This window comes from Globicephala melas, chromosome 6 (assembly GCF_963455315.2).
Source record: "Globicephala melas chromosome 6, mGloMel1.2, whole genome shotgun sequence".
Classification (NCBI taxonomy): domain Eukaryota; kingdom Metazoa; phylum Chordata; class Mammalia; order Artiodactyla; family Delphinidae; genus Globicephala; species Globicephala melas.
In genome coordinates this window covers 31,227,172-31,246,922 of record NC_083319.1, presented here as the reverse complement: position 1 = coordinate 31,246,922, position 19,751 = coordinate 31,227,172, and the positions used below count along the sequence as shown (strand labels likewise).

General features: G+C 38.1%; 1 protein-coding gene across 8 annotated transcripts in view; it reads left to right on the top strand.

Moving 5' to 3' along the window:
- Nucleotides 1-19,751, top strand: part of PLPPR1 (phospholipid phosphatase related 1) — a 641,182-nt gene that overhangs the window by 510,040 nt on the left and 111,391 nt on the right. For all 8 annotated transcript variants that reach the window (XM_060299950.1, XM_060299949.1, XM_060299951.1 and 5 more), the window contains one exon: nt 9,947-10,054. In XM_060299950.1, coding sequence (XP_060155933.1) covers nt 9,992-10,054 — 63 coding nt within the window. In that variant the 5' untranslated portion in view covers nt 9,947-9,991. The remainder of the gene's footprint in view (nt 1-9,946; nt 10,055-19,751) is intronic.

Here is a 19,751-nt window from a genome sequence, read left to right as displayed (position 1 = left end):
TTAAGAAAAACTCTTTGTGCCTGCTACTTCCCGCTTTGTTTTTTTCTTTTTCCTGGTATAAAATTAGGGGTCAACAATATCAACAATTGAAAAAGAAATTAGGGAAACACCCTGCTGGTTTGGGCGCTGTCTTCCTATTAAGTAGTTCTCCTGGTGGTGGCCCATCCGATGGTCCTAGGTACTCCTTCCCATCAGCTATTTCGACATTCATATGCTTTCTGCTTTCTTCCGACTGTCTCAGGTCACCTGCTGAGCTTTGCAGTCTGCATCATCCTTGTGCTCTTTGTTTATAAAAGATCAGTCTCTAACAGAGACAGCTTACTTTTAGGTAGACTTGGACTGTTTTTTTCCAACTTAAACTTTTAACTTTAAGGCATATACCTTTTAAAGCAACAATCTAAAGCAATTTTTTTTAACAGTCAAAAGACCCCAGAGGTAGAATCCAGCTGAATAATTTCCCCTTTCAGTTTTACATTTTGAAATGTGTTCTGGCTTACATTTTGATTTCTAGGACTTTCAGACACTTCACTTTTCATTGTTCTTTGGGTCCAAGGTATAGAGAGTCTTAACTGGTTGGGGTGGGCAGAAGGGCTTGACCCAAGACCTACATTAGTACCATATTGTTCAGTTCATGCACGACCTGGGAAGGATTGACCAAGACCTAGATTAGGACTGCGTCAGGAGTAAGGAATGGACCCAGAGCAAATGTGAAATCAAACGATGGAGCTGAATGGCTGAGGCACACTGTTAGTGTCAGCATTTACTGGGTACCTACTATGTGCTTGGCACTGTGCAAAGTACAAAAGTTGCAGTGCTGAGCAAGACAGACAAACATTCCTAGAAAAGGAATAGATATTAAACAATTACACAATAAATACTCTGAAGGAGCATGATAGTGTGTAATAGAACTGAACCAGTCACGGCAATTAAGGAAGCTTACCCATTGAAAATGGCATTTAACTGCAGATCTGAAGGAAGAGCAAATAATGGAGGAGGAAAGAGTTCTCCAAGATGTAGTACATGAGAGGTGAGAAAGAGCTTGGCATGTTGCAGAAACTGAGTGAGTGGCTGGAGTGCCAAGAGGCTGGGGATGGGCATGGGGTGGAGATGGTTGCAAAATGGGACTGGAACAGTCTAAAAGTTATAACAAGCTCAGACATTAGCCAGGCAATCTTGTGCCTTAGCTGTGAGAGGTCCAGCAACAGGGATCCTAGATGCAAGGGGACATGGCTGTCTGCAGACTATCCATTCAGGCTTAGGGCTGAAGTATGAACCAGGCATACTTGTAGGTTCAAAGGACTCACCTAGATAAATGAGCATCTATCTGAGTCCTAGTTACTGAGTGCAGTCCACATAGGGCTGCAGACTTGGAAAGAGACTGAGGTATGAGAGTGAGTCATCAGATTTAAGCAGTAGGAACAAAGCCAATGGCTGGTCATAGAGACCAGGCCAATGTAATACGGGAGCCCAGAGGGAACCTGGAACTATCCCCGGGTCTGAAAAGCCACTCAAGAACAATGTGGGGCCCTGGTACCTTCACAGGGCCCCAGAGTCTTTATTTTGTAAAGATTTGACTGAACTCTAGATTTTCCTGGATCGTGGGTCTCATGCTCTTTGTATCTCTCTGCCTTATTCTGGGCTGACTCAAGGGCTGAGCCATGGATCTAGCTGTGAGACACTGTGGAAGGGAGAGACTGGACCAAAAGGTGGGGGGGTGTCAATGCTACTCTCCTATAATGTGGGGCTTTCACACTGTCATTCTTTACAAGCTTTGAAAAGCATCTTTATAAGCTTTGAAAAGCATCTCTGAAATTGAACAGAGTAAAGCATTTCTCTTGAAAGCCTGAGTAGTACTGTCCTAAATCCCACACCATCTTGTGATGAAATCTCTTTTGCACTCATCTACAATCTCTTTCGATTTTTTCCTATCTCTTAATGTTTCAGTTGCTTTTAAAAAAAAAATACATAGTTAGGTTTCCCAGCTTTGGGAAATTAAATGCACACTGTGATCCTGGTTGGAGGTAATGCACTGAATAGAAATGATCCAGAACAGCGAGGGGTAGGTCAGTGCCACCAAGGAAGTTAATGCCTATTTAACACGTGTTAAAGACGAGCTGGATTTGGGGATTACGGCTCACCCTGAGTACTGGGGAACAAAATGAAGTGTAACTCTCACAACTCATTTTTCACCTTTTAATTTTCCCTTTTCTACTCCAATCCCCACCCCCCTTACCTCCAATTAAGATGTAGATCACATAGAAATAAGCCCTATTTTCCCCCTTGCTAGACATAATCTCATTTCAATCTTGCACCAACCCAATTTTGAGGAAATCCTAGAAAGTTTGTGTTGTAGAACTCATGTCAGACGTGCCTTTGATGCGCCCTGGGTCGTGGATTGCGCAACATATTCTTGCTTCTGGGGCCGCGAGACACCAGGGAAAAGCACATCACTCAGTGGCCCAGAATCTCAATAAATACTGGGTATCCTGCGACCGACAAAGAAAAACAACTCTCTAGGGATACTTTTGGTCCCTGGATGAGAAATGTTTTAATATTGGAGTTATTAGTTAACCCAAACTAAAGTCTTCTGCCTGCTATCTGGTGAGTTAGGTGTCTTTTAACTTGGGTTGGTGGGAACAGAAGGTATTCTTAGTCTCCTGTGAGCCCTGATGATGATTTTTCTCTAATCCTTTTGGATGGTTTCACTCCCGGCCTTAGCTAGTTTCTCCCATGCTCATCAGTACTCTGCTGAAGACTTGAGGGGACTCTCTGCAGGGCAACCCAACTCCATCTGTGCAGAATTCTCTCTGGTTCTCTGCCTTGTGAACTCCAGTCCCTTGGGCCTCCCCACATTCCCATCTCTGTCTATTCAACTCAGGGAGGTCACGGGCCATTCTTCTGGGTTCCCCTCTCTGTGCCGTGTACTGGAGACTCTCTCCAGGCAGTAAGCTAGGGCAATTGTAGGGCTTTCCTCTGTTTGTTCCCATCTTTCAGGGATCACTGCCCTTTATTGCCTCACATCCAGTGCCTTGAATACCATCGGCTCATTTATTTTGTCTGTATCTTTTAGTTGTGCCAGGCATGAAATCCAGTCTTAGTTACTTTCACTTGGCTGAAAGCAAAATCCCTCCAGGGCTATTTTAAGGTTGTTTAACCTTGTTTTTGACACTCACTTTTTGAGGCCCCACTCCATATGAAGATAAACACATAATGAGTGATCTGACAGTAAATCTTTATTTTGCATGAAAAGATTTTTACGGCTCTTCTTTTGAAACTATTAATTTACAATTATTTAAAGTTTCTTAGCAAAGGAATTTTTAGAATTAAGAATTTCACCTACAAATCACTTTCAAATTAATTGTTAACACTAAATTGAGTAAAGAAATTGCAAGAATTTTACATTTTTAGGTATACACTTACATAGTTATTCATTTGGTTTTACATAGTTTTGCTGCCTTTTTTTAATTTCTTATATATTTTCATGGGTTGTTAAATAGCTCACAGGCCCTAGGAGTTGGGCCTATAGTCCCCAGTGGGTAAAACAGCCCTGCTTTCTTTTGAGATTCAAAGTGGTAGTAACTACCACTTATAGTACCTCTGTTTCCCCAAATGCCAGTAAGGCATCTCGACAATTTCCATATTTTCCTCTGTTAGGTACTAGGCAGGAATAGGCTTGTCCCCTTGGGCAAAACTGTGGCCTTTATCCCTGGTGAAGCAAGTTCTTCACCAGCTCAAAAATTCTCATGTCCTAGGGCCTCTGCTTTCAATCCTTTGAAATTAGTGGTTCTCCCCCAAGGCTATCTCCATCCCCTGCTCCTTCCCACCTTGCAGGGGAGTATCTGGCAATGTCTGGAGACATTTTTAGTTGTCACAATATTGGGGGAGGAGTGTTGCTGCTATTGGTGTCTTGTGGGTAGAGGCCAGCGATGTAACTAAACACCAACGGTACTCAGGACAGCCCCTCACAATAAAGCATTTTCCAGCCTACAATATCTACAGTGATGGGGTTGAGAAACACTGTCCTAAATCAATGTGGCCTCAGAATGCAGAATTGTTGGGCTTACTCAGAAAAGCACCATTTCTGCTGGCCTTGTTGCCTATTTGTTTTTTAGATTTTTGTCTTAGTGAACTCGATTAATTCATATCATTCTAACTTTGAAGGGAATCACCATGGTATTTTTAGCCAAATTAGCTCAAAATATTCTATAGAAAGAGCAAGCTCTAGCTTCCCTAAAATCATAGACTCTGGGCCCCTGAGGAGGGCCACAGGCTGTGACTTTGGCCACTGGAAATACTAGATTCACACCAAGGCTGGGCAGAAGGTCCACTGAAACATGGTGACTCTTTCTCAAGGGCATTTTTGTTCCTTGCTACTTCATTGACTGCTCAGCTAGAGCCAACTTTGCATAACTTAGAAATCAATGCATTTGTCCCCATCTAGCTATGACCATGCTTCATCACCATCCATTTCCAGTCTCACTAAAACAGATACTTTATAATCAGCAATTATTTTTGTATTTGTTCTGGGGTGAGTAGGAATTGTTACACTTCTTATGAACAAGAGGGAATTACATGGAAAATCCAATAGAAATACATGAGATGTCATTGACTCCTTTATTAGCCGGGTCTGTTTTATAATATACTTACCTGCCTAGAAATGAAGAGCTCTGTCTGAGTTAATTACTAGGAAACAGTACTGTCTGTCAATATTCTCTTTTTCTCCTATGTTCTTATCTGATACGGAAATGAACCAACCTTGTATTTCTTATCCTTGAGGTGTTCTGCTTCTGAGTTTGTGTATAAAACGCTATGTTTATTATACATAAATTTTGGTAACATCTATACTTATCCTCGAATGTTTTCATTTGAGCTGGTAGTGATTTTAGTTTCCCAAACATATGTTAGGCCAGCTTATATCTTTGGAACCTTAGCTCTTGCTGTTCCCTTTAGCTGAAATGCTTCTCTTGTCCTCCTCTTATAGGGGAGCAGCTACCTTTATTTTAATCAACTTAAATAGCTATCTCCTCTAAGAAACCTTTCCTTAACTTTCTCCCAGCTAGGACTGTCTTATTACTTTTGTAGACTTTAAGAAATTTTGCCTTTGTGGACCCTTTTCTCTATTAAAGTTAAAATTTATATAGTTGAATTAGTATAAAACTGAATTTAATAATATATTAAAATATTTTTGTACCTAACCTAAAAATTTATTATTTAAAAAAAATTTAAAATGTTTTCAAAGGCCCCTAAAAGTATTATGGGTCCTAGACAGTGTATCTACTATGCCAGGTGGATAAGAGATCCCTGACCTCAAGAGTTAGAATTGGTCATTTGTGCTGCTATTGAAAAACAAATATACAAACAAGTAAAGCAATCTATTCTTAATGACTATTAGTCCCTTAAACACAGGGTATTTGGCTAATTCATTGCTTCTAGTTGTGTCTAATGGGATACCTGGCATGAATTAGGGACTCACAACTGAACAAACAAATAATGCTATTCTGGTATTTTGAAACCTTGGGCACCAAAAGACTCAAATTCATGAGAACACAGCGGGGCTAGCCTATGCGAGAACCTTGGTCACTGCCATTTGGTACTCTTTTAAAAAGACTTCTGGAGGCTTTTGCTTCTGAGAGGATGGAGTAAGATGTACATTCCCCATCCCTCCCACTAAATCAACCAAAAATCTTGGACGTTACATGTAGACAAAGCTCAGACAAAGAAAAGGTGGACTGGCTGGGGACCTCACATAACAGCCAACACAATATTGAGTTCCCAGGATTTCTTTTTACCTCATATCTCAGACTGGATATTGGAGAAGCTGGCAACCTGGGTTATTGATACTTACAGACAAAACAGCCCCAAGAAAGCCTGCCACCTCTCTAGCCAAAGGGCCTGGAAAAGGGCAGCCTAGCAATGCAGCAAACTTTTAGAATATAACCCTTTGACTATATCCAAAAACCACAGAAAAACTTCAGCCCTATCTCTGTCTCTGTCAGCAAAGACCAAGTGGGGACCCTGGACTTCTACCCTTGCCACGCTATAAGGAGGCTCCCCTAGTCTCCTGCTGGGTTCATATCAGAGAAGGCCGAGTAGGGAACCAGGACTTTACTTCATGCTGGGCAGTAATGAGTAGGCCTCCATCCCTGCTCTACAGTATCAGGGGAAAACATGGGGGGGAGCCTAGACTTTTACCCGCTTTAGGCAGTAATGAGGCATCCCGACTTCCTCCTCCCTGGAGTGGTATCAGAGGGGGACTAGTGGAAATTCAGTATTATTATTACACAACAATAGCAAGGCCATAGTGTCAGTGGAGGCCATGTGGGGAGCCGCAAAGAAGTACCTAACCCCCTCCCCAGCCAGGGTGGTATCAATGGGGCCCTACTGAGGAGCCTGAACTCTACTGCTGCCCAGCAAAAGGGGTCCCTCCCCAACTAGCTGTCATAGGAAGCCAAGTGGAGAACCCGGACTTCTACCTTCACATGGCACTAACAAGGTGGCATTCCGCATACCTACTAGAGGAGTGTCAGAGGAAGTATGATAAAACATAAGCTTTAAACAGGATCCTGAGTCTTGTAATGTAACAACCCAAGGTCAGTCGAAAATCACTCTTCATACCAAGAACCAGGAAGATCGCAAACTGAATAAGAAAAGACCATCAACAGACACCAAAACCAAGATGATATAAAATTATCTGACAATAATTTAAGTGGCCATCATAAAAGTACTTTAATAAATACTTACAGACATGCTTGAAACATGAAAAAATAGTCTCAGCAAAGAAATAGTTTCAGCAAAGAAATAGAAAATATAAAGAAAAAGCAAATATAAATTTTAGAACTAAGAAATATAACAACTAACATAAACTCAGTGGATGGACTTGGCTCAACACCATAATGGGGATGATAGAGGAAAGAGTCAGTGAACTTGAGGATAGAATAATAGAAAATATCCAATCTGAACAACAGAGAGAAAATAGACTTGGGGAGGGGTGATTAAGAGTGTCAGGGACATGATGGACTATAACAGAAGATCTAATATTCATGTCATGGGAGTCCCAGAAAGAGATGAGAGAGTGGGTTAAAAAGTTTTCCAGGAATAATGGCTGAACATTTTCCCAAATTTGGGAAAAAAACATAAACCCATAGATTCAAGTAGTAAGAAATCTCTAAGCAGCATAAACCTAAAGGAATCCACACCAATGCACATTAATCGTCGAAAGACAAAATATACATCTGATAAGGGACTTTGTATTATCCAGAATAATACAAAGAACACTTATATCTTGAAAATATCCAAATCTTTTGTGTTTTTTTTGATTTATTTCACAAAAGAAGATAGAATAATGGGCAATAAGCACCTGAAAGGATGCTCGATATCATTTGTTATTTACAAAATGAAAACTACAATGAGATATTATCTCACACCCACTCGAATGACTATAATAAAAAGATAGGCAATAAAAATGTTAGGATGTGGAGAAAGGAGAACGCTTATTGTTGCTGGCGGCAGTATAAAATGACACAACCACTTTGGAGAACACTTCTGCAGTTTCCTTTAAAAAATTAAACAATTTAGCATATGGCCCAGTAATTCCACTCTTAGGTATACATCTACAATAAAAGTATACAGATGTTCTTAGCATCATTATCCATAATACTGGATACAACCTAATATTGGATACAGCAAAAATTAGAAACTACCTACATTGCCACCAATTGGTAAAGGTTCTATAGCCATACGATGAAATACATTCAGTAATAAAAAGGAAAAATTACTGATATGTGCACTATGACATGAATAAACTTCAAAAACATTATGCTAAGAATCCAGGTCAAAAGACCACATATTGTATGATTATATTTATTTGAAATATCCAAAAAAAGCAAATCTGTAGAGACATAGAGAATAGTGACTAGCTGGGCTGGAGAGGTGGTGAGGGAGGTGATGGTGGGGATGACATTTTGGGGGGTGAAGGAAAAAGTGCTAAAATTGTTTTATGATCATTGTACAACTTGGTAAATTTACTAAAAGATCATTGAATTGTACACTTGAAATGGGTGAATTATATGTGAAATATACCTTACTATAGTTACTGATTATGTATAATACACATAGATACATATATGTGTATATATATGCATATATGTAGCCTCCATACACATATGAAAAGCTAGTTTGTATTTTGAATCAGAAGAGTGAATAGAAAGGAGAATTTTATATGATATCCAAAGCCTGTCTTGTATTCTCCATTTCATTGCTATTTTTTATTAATTGTATGGAGAAGCCATCGAAAATACTAGGTATGTCTGATGCCTTTGTTTTTTTCTGGTGCCCCTACCTACTTCAAGGTGATTAAAAATTTAATTTTCTTTTCAGATGTGTGGTTCTGTGTTTAGTTGATGCTAACGGTAGGACTCATCTAAATCATAAATACTGATAAGTGAATTCTAAGATACTTGGATTAAGTAAGGATAAAATGAAACCAATACATGGTTGCCAGATCAACTCAATGTGTGTTCTATGGATGGGCTCCTTTCTAATTGTAAACAAATATTATTGATTCCTAAATCATGAAATAGATGGTGAAATCACAGATATATTATAACAGATAATATCCAATTTTAATTGAAAAAACTAAGTTGCCTAAAAATTAAATAATTTAAACACTATGATTGGCATGGACTTAATACTACACATAATGTTACATTTGATCAGGGAAAGTTTTAGTCGACACGTGAGAAGCTGGCATTTCAAAAAGAGAAGGAAATGTATTTTAAAGTTTTATTTTGGAAAAACATAAGGACGGACTTAAAGACAGAATTAAGTTAAAAACATTAATTCATGACCTTTAAGAAAAAATGCGGTTGGCCAGTTGCATAGACTAGCAGTCCCCATTGCCAGTCTTCGTATCACAATCCGTAAGAACTATTGGGAAATCTGACACAGAAACAGAACAAACAAAAAATAATGGCTCTCGAAAGCAGATACCTGAAACATGTCAAGTATTGCTTTGGATAGAGAATAAAAGGTATAGTGGAAAATTCTTTTTACTGGGCTGTGGAAGTTTCAGAAAAGTCTAAAATCTCTATTTGTTGTTGTTATTGTTTTAAGAAGAACCAAAATTAACTGATCTTTTAATACAGGAATATTCTCAGTTCAAAGTAGGACAGAAGAGTTCTAACAAATATTTAAAATACTCTGCTATAGGCCAGCTACTCCATTCTTATAGTCAATGTTTTGTGTTTGGAAAACACACACACACACACACACACACACACACACACACACACACACACACACACACACACACACACACACACACACACACACACACACACACACACACACACACACACACACACACACACACACACGGCTGAGGGAACCCAGTGAGAGGGATCAGTGATGTATTAATCCAGAGTAGTTAATAGCCCTGCAGTCAAGGGAGCAAGGGCAGAGTGGTCACGGAAGGAAGTCAGGGATTAGTGCCTCAGTGCTAAATGTCAGCTCCAAAGGGAGAGGCGAAGGCAGAAATAAACGCGTCCCTAGATGGCAAACTGCAAGGATCAGGCACAGAAAGGGGAGATTCATACAGAATGGACAATAACAAATGTTTTGTCGCAAAAACTGCGTTCACGGCATGAGCACAGTCTACTGGGTTAAGGCACTGTGCAGCACCAGGCGATTAGAATTCTGTTCACTATAACTGTGTGCACAGGAGCTCCCTACCTGGTCATTTAGGCTCAAAGACTGTTCATGGCTAGTATACATTATTTTCTCTTCTCTGGACTGATTATTAGTCTGACTTGACTGTGTTGTAGATTAGTATTTTGCATTGTTTGTACACAGCTTGCTTATCTAGAGGGTAGCTGATATTTTTATGTAAATACCTAAAGGACTGCTAAACATATGGTTCTTAACACCATGCTATCTATTTCTATTTCAGCCTGGACAGTTTAAGACGGGGCAGCCTTGCTACATGTTGTAAGAAATGGCTGTAGGAAACAACACTCAACGAAGTTATTCCATCATCCCGTGTTTTATATTTGTTGAGGTAGGTGTATTTATTTGCCTTTACAGACAAATTGGAATAATTGTAGCAGTTTTTATGCTGAGAACTTGGATTATTTTGTAAAATTATTTAATCTTATGATAATGAAATTTTGATAGCACACATATTGGTAAAGAATTAATGAGATATGCCAAGTGTTTCTTGAATAGGAAGCCATAGAACAAGGTTCATGTATGGGGTACAAAATGTGTTTTATTAGATTTCTTTTATTTTCAGTGGTGACTTGAATATATTATTAATTATGAATGCAGCATTTTGATTAAATTATTTTTTAAAAAATCAATAACATGTTTTAGGAATTCAATAAATGAGGTTTACAGATGATGTTAGTTGATGGCCTTTTGCCTTGGAGCCCATATAGAGAAAAAGAAATCTTAGAGTTGACTCTCTCCACTGGGCAGTTTTCTTTAGTGGGATATTGAGAACTTGTATAGTGTGCAACTTCTTTTGTTCATAAATGATTTTGTTGAGTTGCTCCAACTTTGTACCAGCAAACAATTTCTCCAGCATCTTTTGGGTTAAACTTCCTGCACCCTTTCCCCACTGTACCTCCCTTTCTATAATGTTTGCTATGGAAGAGACAAAGACTTGGAAATTTTAGGAAATTTGGAATAATAGGATGGAAAAAAAAGCTACTCCAGGTTATCTCAAAATAAGATGTTTATTTGCCAGAGACGATATTATATCTGCCTTCTCCAAGAGATAGAGCATCTACTCCAAGAGATAGAGCATCTAACAGATTGGTTTTTAATCCTGAAAATTGTGTTTAAAATATGACGATATAAAGAGCTAAAAAGTAAATGTCCTAAGTTTCCTTTCTGGGTAACTGCCCCTATAGTCTCTCCATCCCAAGGATCAGCTGTAGCTTGTTCTTATGTTACGGGGCAGGGGATCTTTTCGGCTGAGTATGGGAGGACTAGGCACATTGATCCATTTTATTCCCTGTGTGAAAACAGACACTTGAATTAAACCACTACTGATATTAGCAAAAATGTACTTTCAGTACATATGTTATTTAAACACAGCCTGTGAATCAATGAAACAAGTTTGGGTTTTGTTTTGTTTTGTTTTTATCTTCTAGCTCTTGAAATAACTTTAGCTGTTTACATAGTCAGTTGGATAATTTTGAGCATTCCGATTTTGGGGCCAAATATGTATGTTTGGCCGATCCTTGAGTTTCACCTTATAGATATCCCTTGGTAGTTTAGATGAACAAATATTACTAGATGATTTATTTTCTGGTGATATTTGTGAACCTGTTTGTATTGCAGAACCAGGTGGAAATATAGGAGATTAGGTTGGGACAGAGGTGTTGATAGAAGTTAAGATACTCAGACTCAAGCTATATCTCTGAAAGGGTAAACAAAGAACTCATCTCTCAACATAAACACATATTCTTAATACTCTTATCTTGCTGTACAAGGCCAAGAATAACTCCTTTCAGACAATAACTATACATTATATATATTGTGGGTTCTACTTACTGTTGTTCATATTGAAATTGTAATGTAGAAAAAGGAATCCTTTCTCCCACTGCTCATGGGGGAAATGGTAGAAGGCTGTAACACTATATTTTTCAATGTTAAAACCCTTTCTCTTTTGTCATAAGAAAAATAAAATTTTAAAGTAAACTAGGGGAAATTTAGAATAAGTCACCTGTCATCATCCTTACCCTCATGGTAGCAATTTTATTTTAAATTTTCTTAAAAATAGAACAGGAAACAAACCTTAAAGTAAGAGATTTAATTTATTTCTGGAAGCTCTATCTCTAAAGATTTTCAGCCCTCTAATGTGTGAATGATGAGCTTGATGGGTAGAGCAAACAACAAAAGACATAAATTAGTCTTTGTATGCCTTAACCTGACACAGACATAAATACAAGAAAAATCTTGGAGAGGAAAGATAGCTTATTCTTTTTCTTGCTGTATTGTCATTCTTACTTTGCATAGAGGTTTAAGACATATCACTGACTTATCTGAAACAATCAGGAGAAAGAAAGAGAGGAAGTGAAGTAGAATAAAGTAGAAACTGAGAAGGGAAGAGGTGACTCTCAAAGTGGCTTTCATGATTCTCATGCATTTCATTCATCAAATGCTTATTGTTATACGTACCCCATGTTCATTGCTGCACTATTTACAATAGCCAAGATATAGAAACAACCTAGGTGTCCGACAATAGATGAATGGATAATGCAATTGTGGTGTATATATATGGTGGAATATTATTCAGCCATCAAAAAGAAGTGAAATACTGCCATTTGTGACATGTATGGTTCTCAAGGGCATTACACTAAGTGAAACAAGTCAGTCAAAGAAAGACAAATACTGTACGATTGTGAAATATAAATATGTGGAATACATATGTGGAATCTGAAAAGGAAAAAAAAACAAGCTCATAGATACAGAGAACAGATTTGTGGTTGCCAGAGGTGGGGGGGGTACAGTGAAGAGGACAGAAGTGGGTAAAGGGAGTCAAAAGGTTAAAAAAAATTGTTAAGGTCTCTTCTGAGATTGTGCAACAAAACTTTGAGTAAGATCCAATGGGAACAAAACAAAAGAAAATACTTATTATTTACCTGCATTATAACAGGAATATCAGAAAACTTGATCAAAAATAACTTGGTTAAAATGTCAATATGATCAATAAATATCTCTTCACATTGCTTTTTAATTATGAAAAGATTCAAACAGAGAAAATAATATAACAGACATCATTGCACCTACCATCAAGACCAAATCTTAAAATTATGCCATATGTGCTTCAAATATTTTTTCAAGAATATAAAATATTACAGCTATGGCTGAAGTCCTATTATCCTAGACCCGGAAGTAACTACAATTGACCCTTGAACAATGTTGATTTGAACTGCACGATTCCACTTATATGGAGATGTTTTTCAATAGTAAACACTACAGTGCTACACAGTCCATGGTTGGTTGAATCCGTGGATGTGGAGGAACCATGGATCTGGAGTTCTGACTATAAGTTACATGTGGATTAACCCTCGCATCGTTCAAGGGTCAGTTGTATGTATGTGAAGTTAGAGGCTTCATTCCCTTGCATGATTCTTACGCATATTTTCATATTTTCCCTACATGTCCATATATTCATAAATTATATTTTAGGGAGATTTTACATAAATGATACCATAATGAACTTTCTTTTTGCAACTTACCTTTTCATTCAACATTATGTTTCTGAGATTTGTCCAAATTGGCAATTCATTCTTTTTAATTGTTGCATTTTATCCCATTGTGTGACTATACCTACTGAGGGATGGTTTGGTTGATTCTTTGTTGTTTATTTTTTTTTAAGTTTTATACTCTTACAGCTTTTTTATTTTTTCTTTTTCTGCAGGAAATATTCTTATTTCTGTCTCTATGCACATGTGTGCAAGGGCTTTCCTTGGATTGCCTAGTGGTGGAATTGTGGGGAGATGATTACATTTTCCAGTTGTTTGTTGCTTCATTATAGAAACAATATTAATATTTTAAATCAGTTTTCTTGAAAAAACTTTGTTAAACTTGATTATTGGTTTTACTAGTATCTGTATATTTCTTAGATTTTTTTTCAGTTATATAATCTGCAAGTAGTAGCAGATCTGTTTTTTCTTTTCTGATTGTTACAATTAATTTGTTTTTCTTATTGCTTTGGCTAAGGCCCCCAGTGTAATATTGGATAAAGACAGTGGTAGAGGACATCCTTACCTTGTTGCTGATTTTAAAGGAAATACTTCAAGTGTTTCAATATTAAATTATAAATAAGCATGGACTTAGTTTTTCTGTTCTGCCTTCTAAATTAGATTCCTTGTTTGAATCCCCCTTTATGTTACAAATTATAGATTTTATTTCTATTCTTTTAAAGCTTAGTCCTAAATTTTAAATATATAAACAACAAAAATTGAGGTTAATCAATAGCTCTATGCTTCTTTTAATGCTATTTTTAGGTCACTTCAGGACCTGGCGTGTCATTCATGATTTTTATATCTTCCTTAAATTTTTCATTAATTTTTCAGTCAGGGCTTCAGTGACTTACCCGCATATTCATCAGTTTGGAGGTTTTTTTCTTACCATTCCTCCTTTTATTCTTCTCCTTCAGGATTTAATTTCCTCATGAAATTTATCCCTTAGTAGTTGTTTCAGGAAGGATCTAGTGAATTGTAAAACTTCTTAATATTTATCTGAAGTCATCTTTACATTACAATTAATCTGGAATGGTGATCTCTCTTGGCATTGAATTCTAGATTGACTAGTTTATTTTCTACTCTCAGAACTTTCATAATGTTAATCCATTTCACTCTCTTTCCATCCCATGTCTTTATTGTTGCTATAAAAACTCTTTTCTCTTATTACTGTTCTTAATAGGTAATCCACTTTTTCTCTCCAGTTGCTTTTACATTTTTCTTTGGTGTCCTGAAATTCAGTATAACATGTCTAAGTGTGTATTTATACTGGCTAGGACTTGTTTTACATCTTGAATATGAAGCCATGTTTATACCAATTCTATAAAACTCTCAGACATCACATCTTCAAATATTCTCTTCCTCCATTCTCTGTTCTCTTTTTCTATTTGATGTATGTTGGATCTTCTCATTCTTTCTATAGTCCATGTCTTTTAACCCATCTTTTTTTAATATCTAGAAGTTCTATGTGCATTTAAAAAAAATCTGTTTTATGGTATTTCTATGCTTATGGTTTTTATTTTTTATTCTTTCAGATTATTCTCTTTTCTGAAATTCCTGATATTGTGATCCTCCTGTATGTTGTGTCCGTTGTCTCTAGCTCATGGTGGATTGTTTATTTCTATTTTTAATTATTCTTAGCTCATTTTCGGCAGAGCTTGCTTCCTCTGTAGAATGCTTCTGGGCCTTAGGGTTTAAGAGTATCTCTTTGGAAAGTTTTTACATGCATGTTTCTCTTGGGTTTACACTACTATATTTGTAAGTCAAATTTGCACAATCCCAAAGTATAATTAATCAAAGTTCATCTTCCTTGTAGTCTTCCTGTGCCAGCAGGTGGATTTACATAGAACACTTCTTCTCTGAAGTGAAAAGCAAGCTTTCAGGAATTCTGGGTTTTACATAGGAGTCTCAGTTCCAAATCAAGTCCTCAGGATGTCCTATCCTCATGGACATTAAAACCCAAACCTTGTTACTAAGATTGACATGTACCCCTTTCTCTAGTCCCACTTAGGTTCACCTATCATCAGTTTACTCAGTTACCACTCTTATTTTCGGTATGCTTTTTGATTGAGCTCACCTGTGAATTAAAAAGAAAGAAAAACGCTAACCATTGCTTGTAGATGTTTGCATTAGAATGTTTTCATGCCATCTTTGTTCCATGAATGCATTCATTCATTCAACACTCACTTTTTTAGAACTTATTTTTCTCTCCCAAGTCATTAAGTGTTTTGCTCTTTTTGCATACTTTACATACTAACTAGGTTTCTGTAACTTGGATCTCACCAAGTTTTTTGCAGGTCCATGGCTGTTGGGCCATGTTTAACATGTGTGGGAGATGGAGGGTGGGGATGAGAGACACAAAGTGCCCACAGGTGGAGCACTGATGTGTATTTTCTTGGTGATTTCAACTATATGAGCACAAAATTTTGACTGGGGGCCGGGGGGGGTGTGTTTTATTTGTGGCAATTGGTGAGGAGAATAGATGCCAACCAGTCTCTAAAATTCAAATGTGCTGACAAAGCAGGAGCCTGCCTTCTGGGTGAATTTTTCACTTAGAAGGCTGAAACAGTGCTAGAGAGGCTATCTGACAAAGCAGCATGCAGCAGGAAAGCTCTCATGACGGTAACAAGTCAGGAGAGCATTGCTCTAGGTAATCCTTGAATGTCACAAACCAAAATAAGGGTTACGGTGTCACTGGAGAGAGAGCAAAGTTTGTAGATTAAGAGAGTACATACAGAAGGTAATGGGCTGAAATGAGGGGATTAACAGTGGCAGGACAGCAGAACAGATTGAGAAGTATGATATGCAATGGGTAATGCAGGTGCTTCCAGAAACCAAGCCCTCGAATGTTAGATATTCAGAAAAACGTCTCGTATACATCTCCCAGTGTCAGCTAACCCTTAAAATGTACCTTTCCGGGCTTCCCTGGTGGCGCAGTGGTTGAGAGTCCGCCTGCTGATGCAGGGGACACGGGTTCGTGCCCCGGTCCGGGAAGCTCCCACATGCCTCGGAGCGGCTGGGCCCGTGAGTCGCGGCCGCTGAGCATGCGCATCCGGAACCTGTGCTCCGTAACGGGAGAGGCCACAACAGTGAGAGGCCCGCGTACCGCAAAAAAAAAAAAAAAATGTACCTTTCCATGCTGGCTTAAGCCTCTTAAATGGAAGGGCCTTGACAAGAGACTAATGACTTTAAGGGCCAGAATATAAACTTTTCTATCACTAATGAGAGGGAACTTCAGAATCACTAAAGTTCCGATATGTCCCACAACAATATTTCTGGCCAGCTTTCATCTCTTCACTGATCTGGTTCTACTAGAGCAAGTAAAAAAGAGCAAATGCTGAACTAGACAAAAGCTAGAAAAGTCAGAGGGTGTAGGTAAAGTGGTAGAAAGTTACCAACCTATAAATGAACATGAGGACATCAACTTCCTCATCCTCATTTTTACTCCTTGAAATCAATAATATTAATTTTGGGTGAGGATACATGTACAACAAAGTATCTTCAAAAAAGTGATCAAAATAATCAAATATTCTTTGTGGTTTTCGTCCTTAGTCCATTTTTCTCTTCCTCTCCCTCTGCCTTCCCTACCTCTGTCTCTCCCTTTTACTATATTTCTGATCCCCCTCCCTCTCTCCATGCTTTCCTTCTCTCTCTCCTTTTTTCTGTCATTTCAACAATACCTCTCATGCTTGAAGATCTACAAACGGAGAATTTCCCTGAGGGAAAACACACTCAAACTGGTTATTGAAGTATAATTTTTTTCCCTAAAAATAAGAATACAAGCTGTTTGAGATCTCACATGTCCCCAAAATCAATACTGGTGTACTTTTGCAAAATACTTAAGGCTGAGATATCCCTTTTGACAAATCTTCCCCAGATATCAGTGGATTCCTCTCAAGACAATTTCACTGCATTCTCTGTAAAATCATGAAAAACTCAGTCAAGTCTCTTTCAAATATATTTGTGCTAACAGCAAAACTCTAAATGGAGCTTAGCTTCCTTGGCAGACAGTATTAAGTACCAGGAGTTGTACATAATGAATGCAACTGTTGCTTGATATGTATAGATGTGACAGTTTTATCGTTTTGACAGTTGCTTGTACTTGCAATTGTCGTTGCCTTTTTTGACAACTCATTTTTCTCAGCTGTAACCTACAAGGTGATTGTTATAAATCCCAGCCTGAAGGTAAATAATCTCATGATGTTCTGCAAGAACTAGGTGATTCTGAGTGTCTTTCTCCAGGGCCAGAAGTTAAGGAATTCCGCCTCATCATTTTTGGACAATGAGTGCCATTTCAGTATCTTTGTTTCATGCGCCTCAAATTTTAAAAGAAGAGTTGCTTGGCCTTGCTTTCTGCTCTTTACTTGCAGCTGCTAAGATTTAGCAGCTCTGATTGCCTTGTTTCTGAGACTTAGATTGCATTTATATTTAAGTCACATTGGGATCTTTTTCTCCTTTTAAAAGAAAAAGAAAAAAACTCTGCTGGTTCTTGCAAGGAGAAAGTATCAAAATCTTATCCTCATACATAGTAGAGTAGAATGAGAAAATAACTTGATGTCAGAAGCACTGGGTTTGAGTCCTGGCTCTGCCATTTACTGCTGCTAGAAACTTGCGCACCTTCTTTGAACCTCAGTTGCTTCATCTGTGAAGTGGAAATAGAAACAGCTTCTTCCTGAGCACTTTTGAGAAATGAGGTAATGCGCCTGAAAGTGCTTGTCAAGTAATAAGTGGTTAATAAATGTTAGCATAAAAATAATTTAAAATAACAGATTCTACCCAATATAAAACAAAATCAACAAAGATGAAAAATAAAACTAACCAAACACATACTCACACACACATATACATGGACACCAAACCCCTGACAATTAGAGAGGAACTCTGGCAGATTAATCCTCAGATATGCAACATTCCTGGTCTTAGGGGGATAATGTTTTTAGAATATATTGAGATGTTATCGGGTAAGGTTTCAAACAAAGTAATGAAAAATCTGTGGTCTTTTAAAACTTGCAATGACAAATGCACGTTGTAAAGTACTTTCCCATGCATTTCCTTGTTTAATCATCATTTTGACTACTGTTTGCAGTACTGGGGCAAAAGGACGATGCCAATATTTAGGTATCTATTTTTCATATTATCAAAATACCAACGTTGAGAACCATCCACACCCAAGTGCCGTTTCCCAGGTTCTACCCAAGAATGCTTTCCTTAACTCAGCCACCTACTTGGTGTCGTTTTCCAGACCACCTTATTCCCATGCTGTATACAATGTGGTAGCATGCCTCCTATCAGTTTCCCTAATAATTGACAAAGCACCTTAAACCAAGCATTCTTCATGATGTTGCATGAATGCACCAATACTCTCATCCTCATAGAATTTTACATTCTACCCTATGGGTCACGAGCCCAGACAATCATGCCAAAATAATGACAGACTCTGGACTGAACAGTTATATTCTTCAAGAGCTATAAAAACATCTTGTCCCTACTGCAGTATATTATTTTGCACAGGCTGCAGGTGAATTCATTCTTTGCTTTGTGATGCATTTTTCTGATAAAATTCATCCTTTAAATATAATATGAAGCAGTCTAAGTTGTCACCGATATGTGTGGCTGGCCAAACTCTTTGTATTTCTCTTGATGTAATCTTGGAATTAGGATTCAAGCCTAATTTTTAAACCAATGCAATGTTATGATCATTTATTCTAAAACAACAACAACAACAACAAAAAACCCTCGAATTCAAATCTATCTCATAGCATATAAAAATTATAATTTATAGGAATGTTGAAATAGCAATCTGTAGGGAGAAGCAGCTTGGCACTGTGTCCCAAAATCTTCAAGACTTTATACTCCCCTTTTGACCCCAAAAGCACACTTTTTTAATTGAAGCATAGTTGATTTACAATGTTCTGTAATTTCTGCTGTACAGAAAAGTGATTCAGTTATACATATATATACATTCCTTTTGATGTTCTTTTCCATTATGGTTTATCACGGGATATTGAATATCGCTCCCTGTACTATCCAGTAGGACCTTGTTGTTTATCCATCGTATATATACTAGTTCGCATCTGCTAATCCCAAAATCTCAATCCTTCCCTCCCCCTTGGCAACCGCAAGTCTGTTCTCTACTGTCTATTGCTCACACCTGCTCACGGAGGATTCCAGAAGCTCTCCAGTCTTCCCTGGTTAAGCCTGGGATTGATACCAATGCTCATGAAGCAGTCTCTGGGCTCTTGTTACCCAGAGAATTAGAGAATTTTGTTCATCAGCTCCAGCCATGCATATCCATTTTCTCAAGCAAAGAAGCCACATAAAGGTGCCTCATCCCGGCCTTCCCTGGTGGCACAGTGGTTGAGAGTCTGCCTGCTAATGCAGCGGACACGGGTTCGAACCCTGGTCTGGGAGGATCCCACATGCCGCGGAGCAACTAGGCCCATGAGCCACAACTACTTACTGAGCCTGCGCGTCTGGAGCCTGTGCTCTGCAACAAGA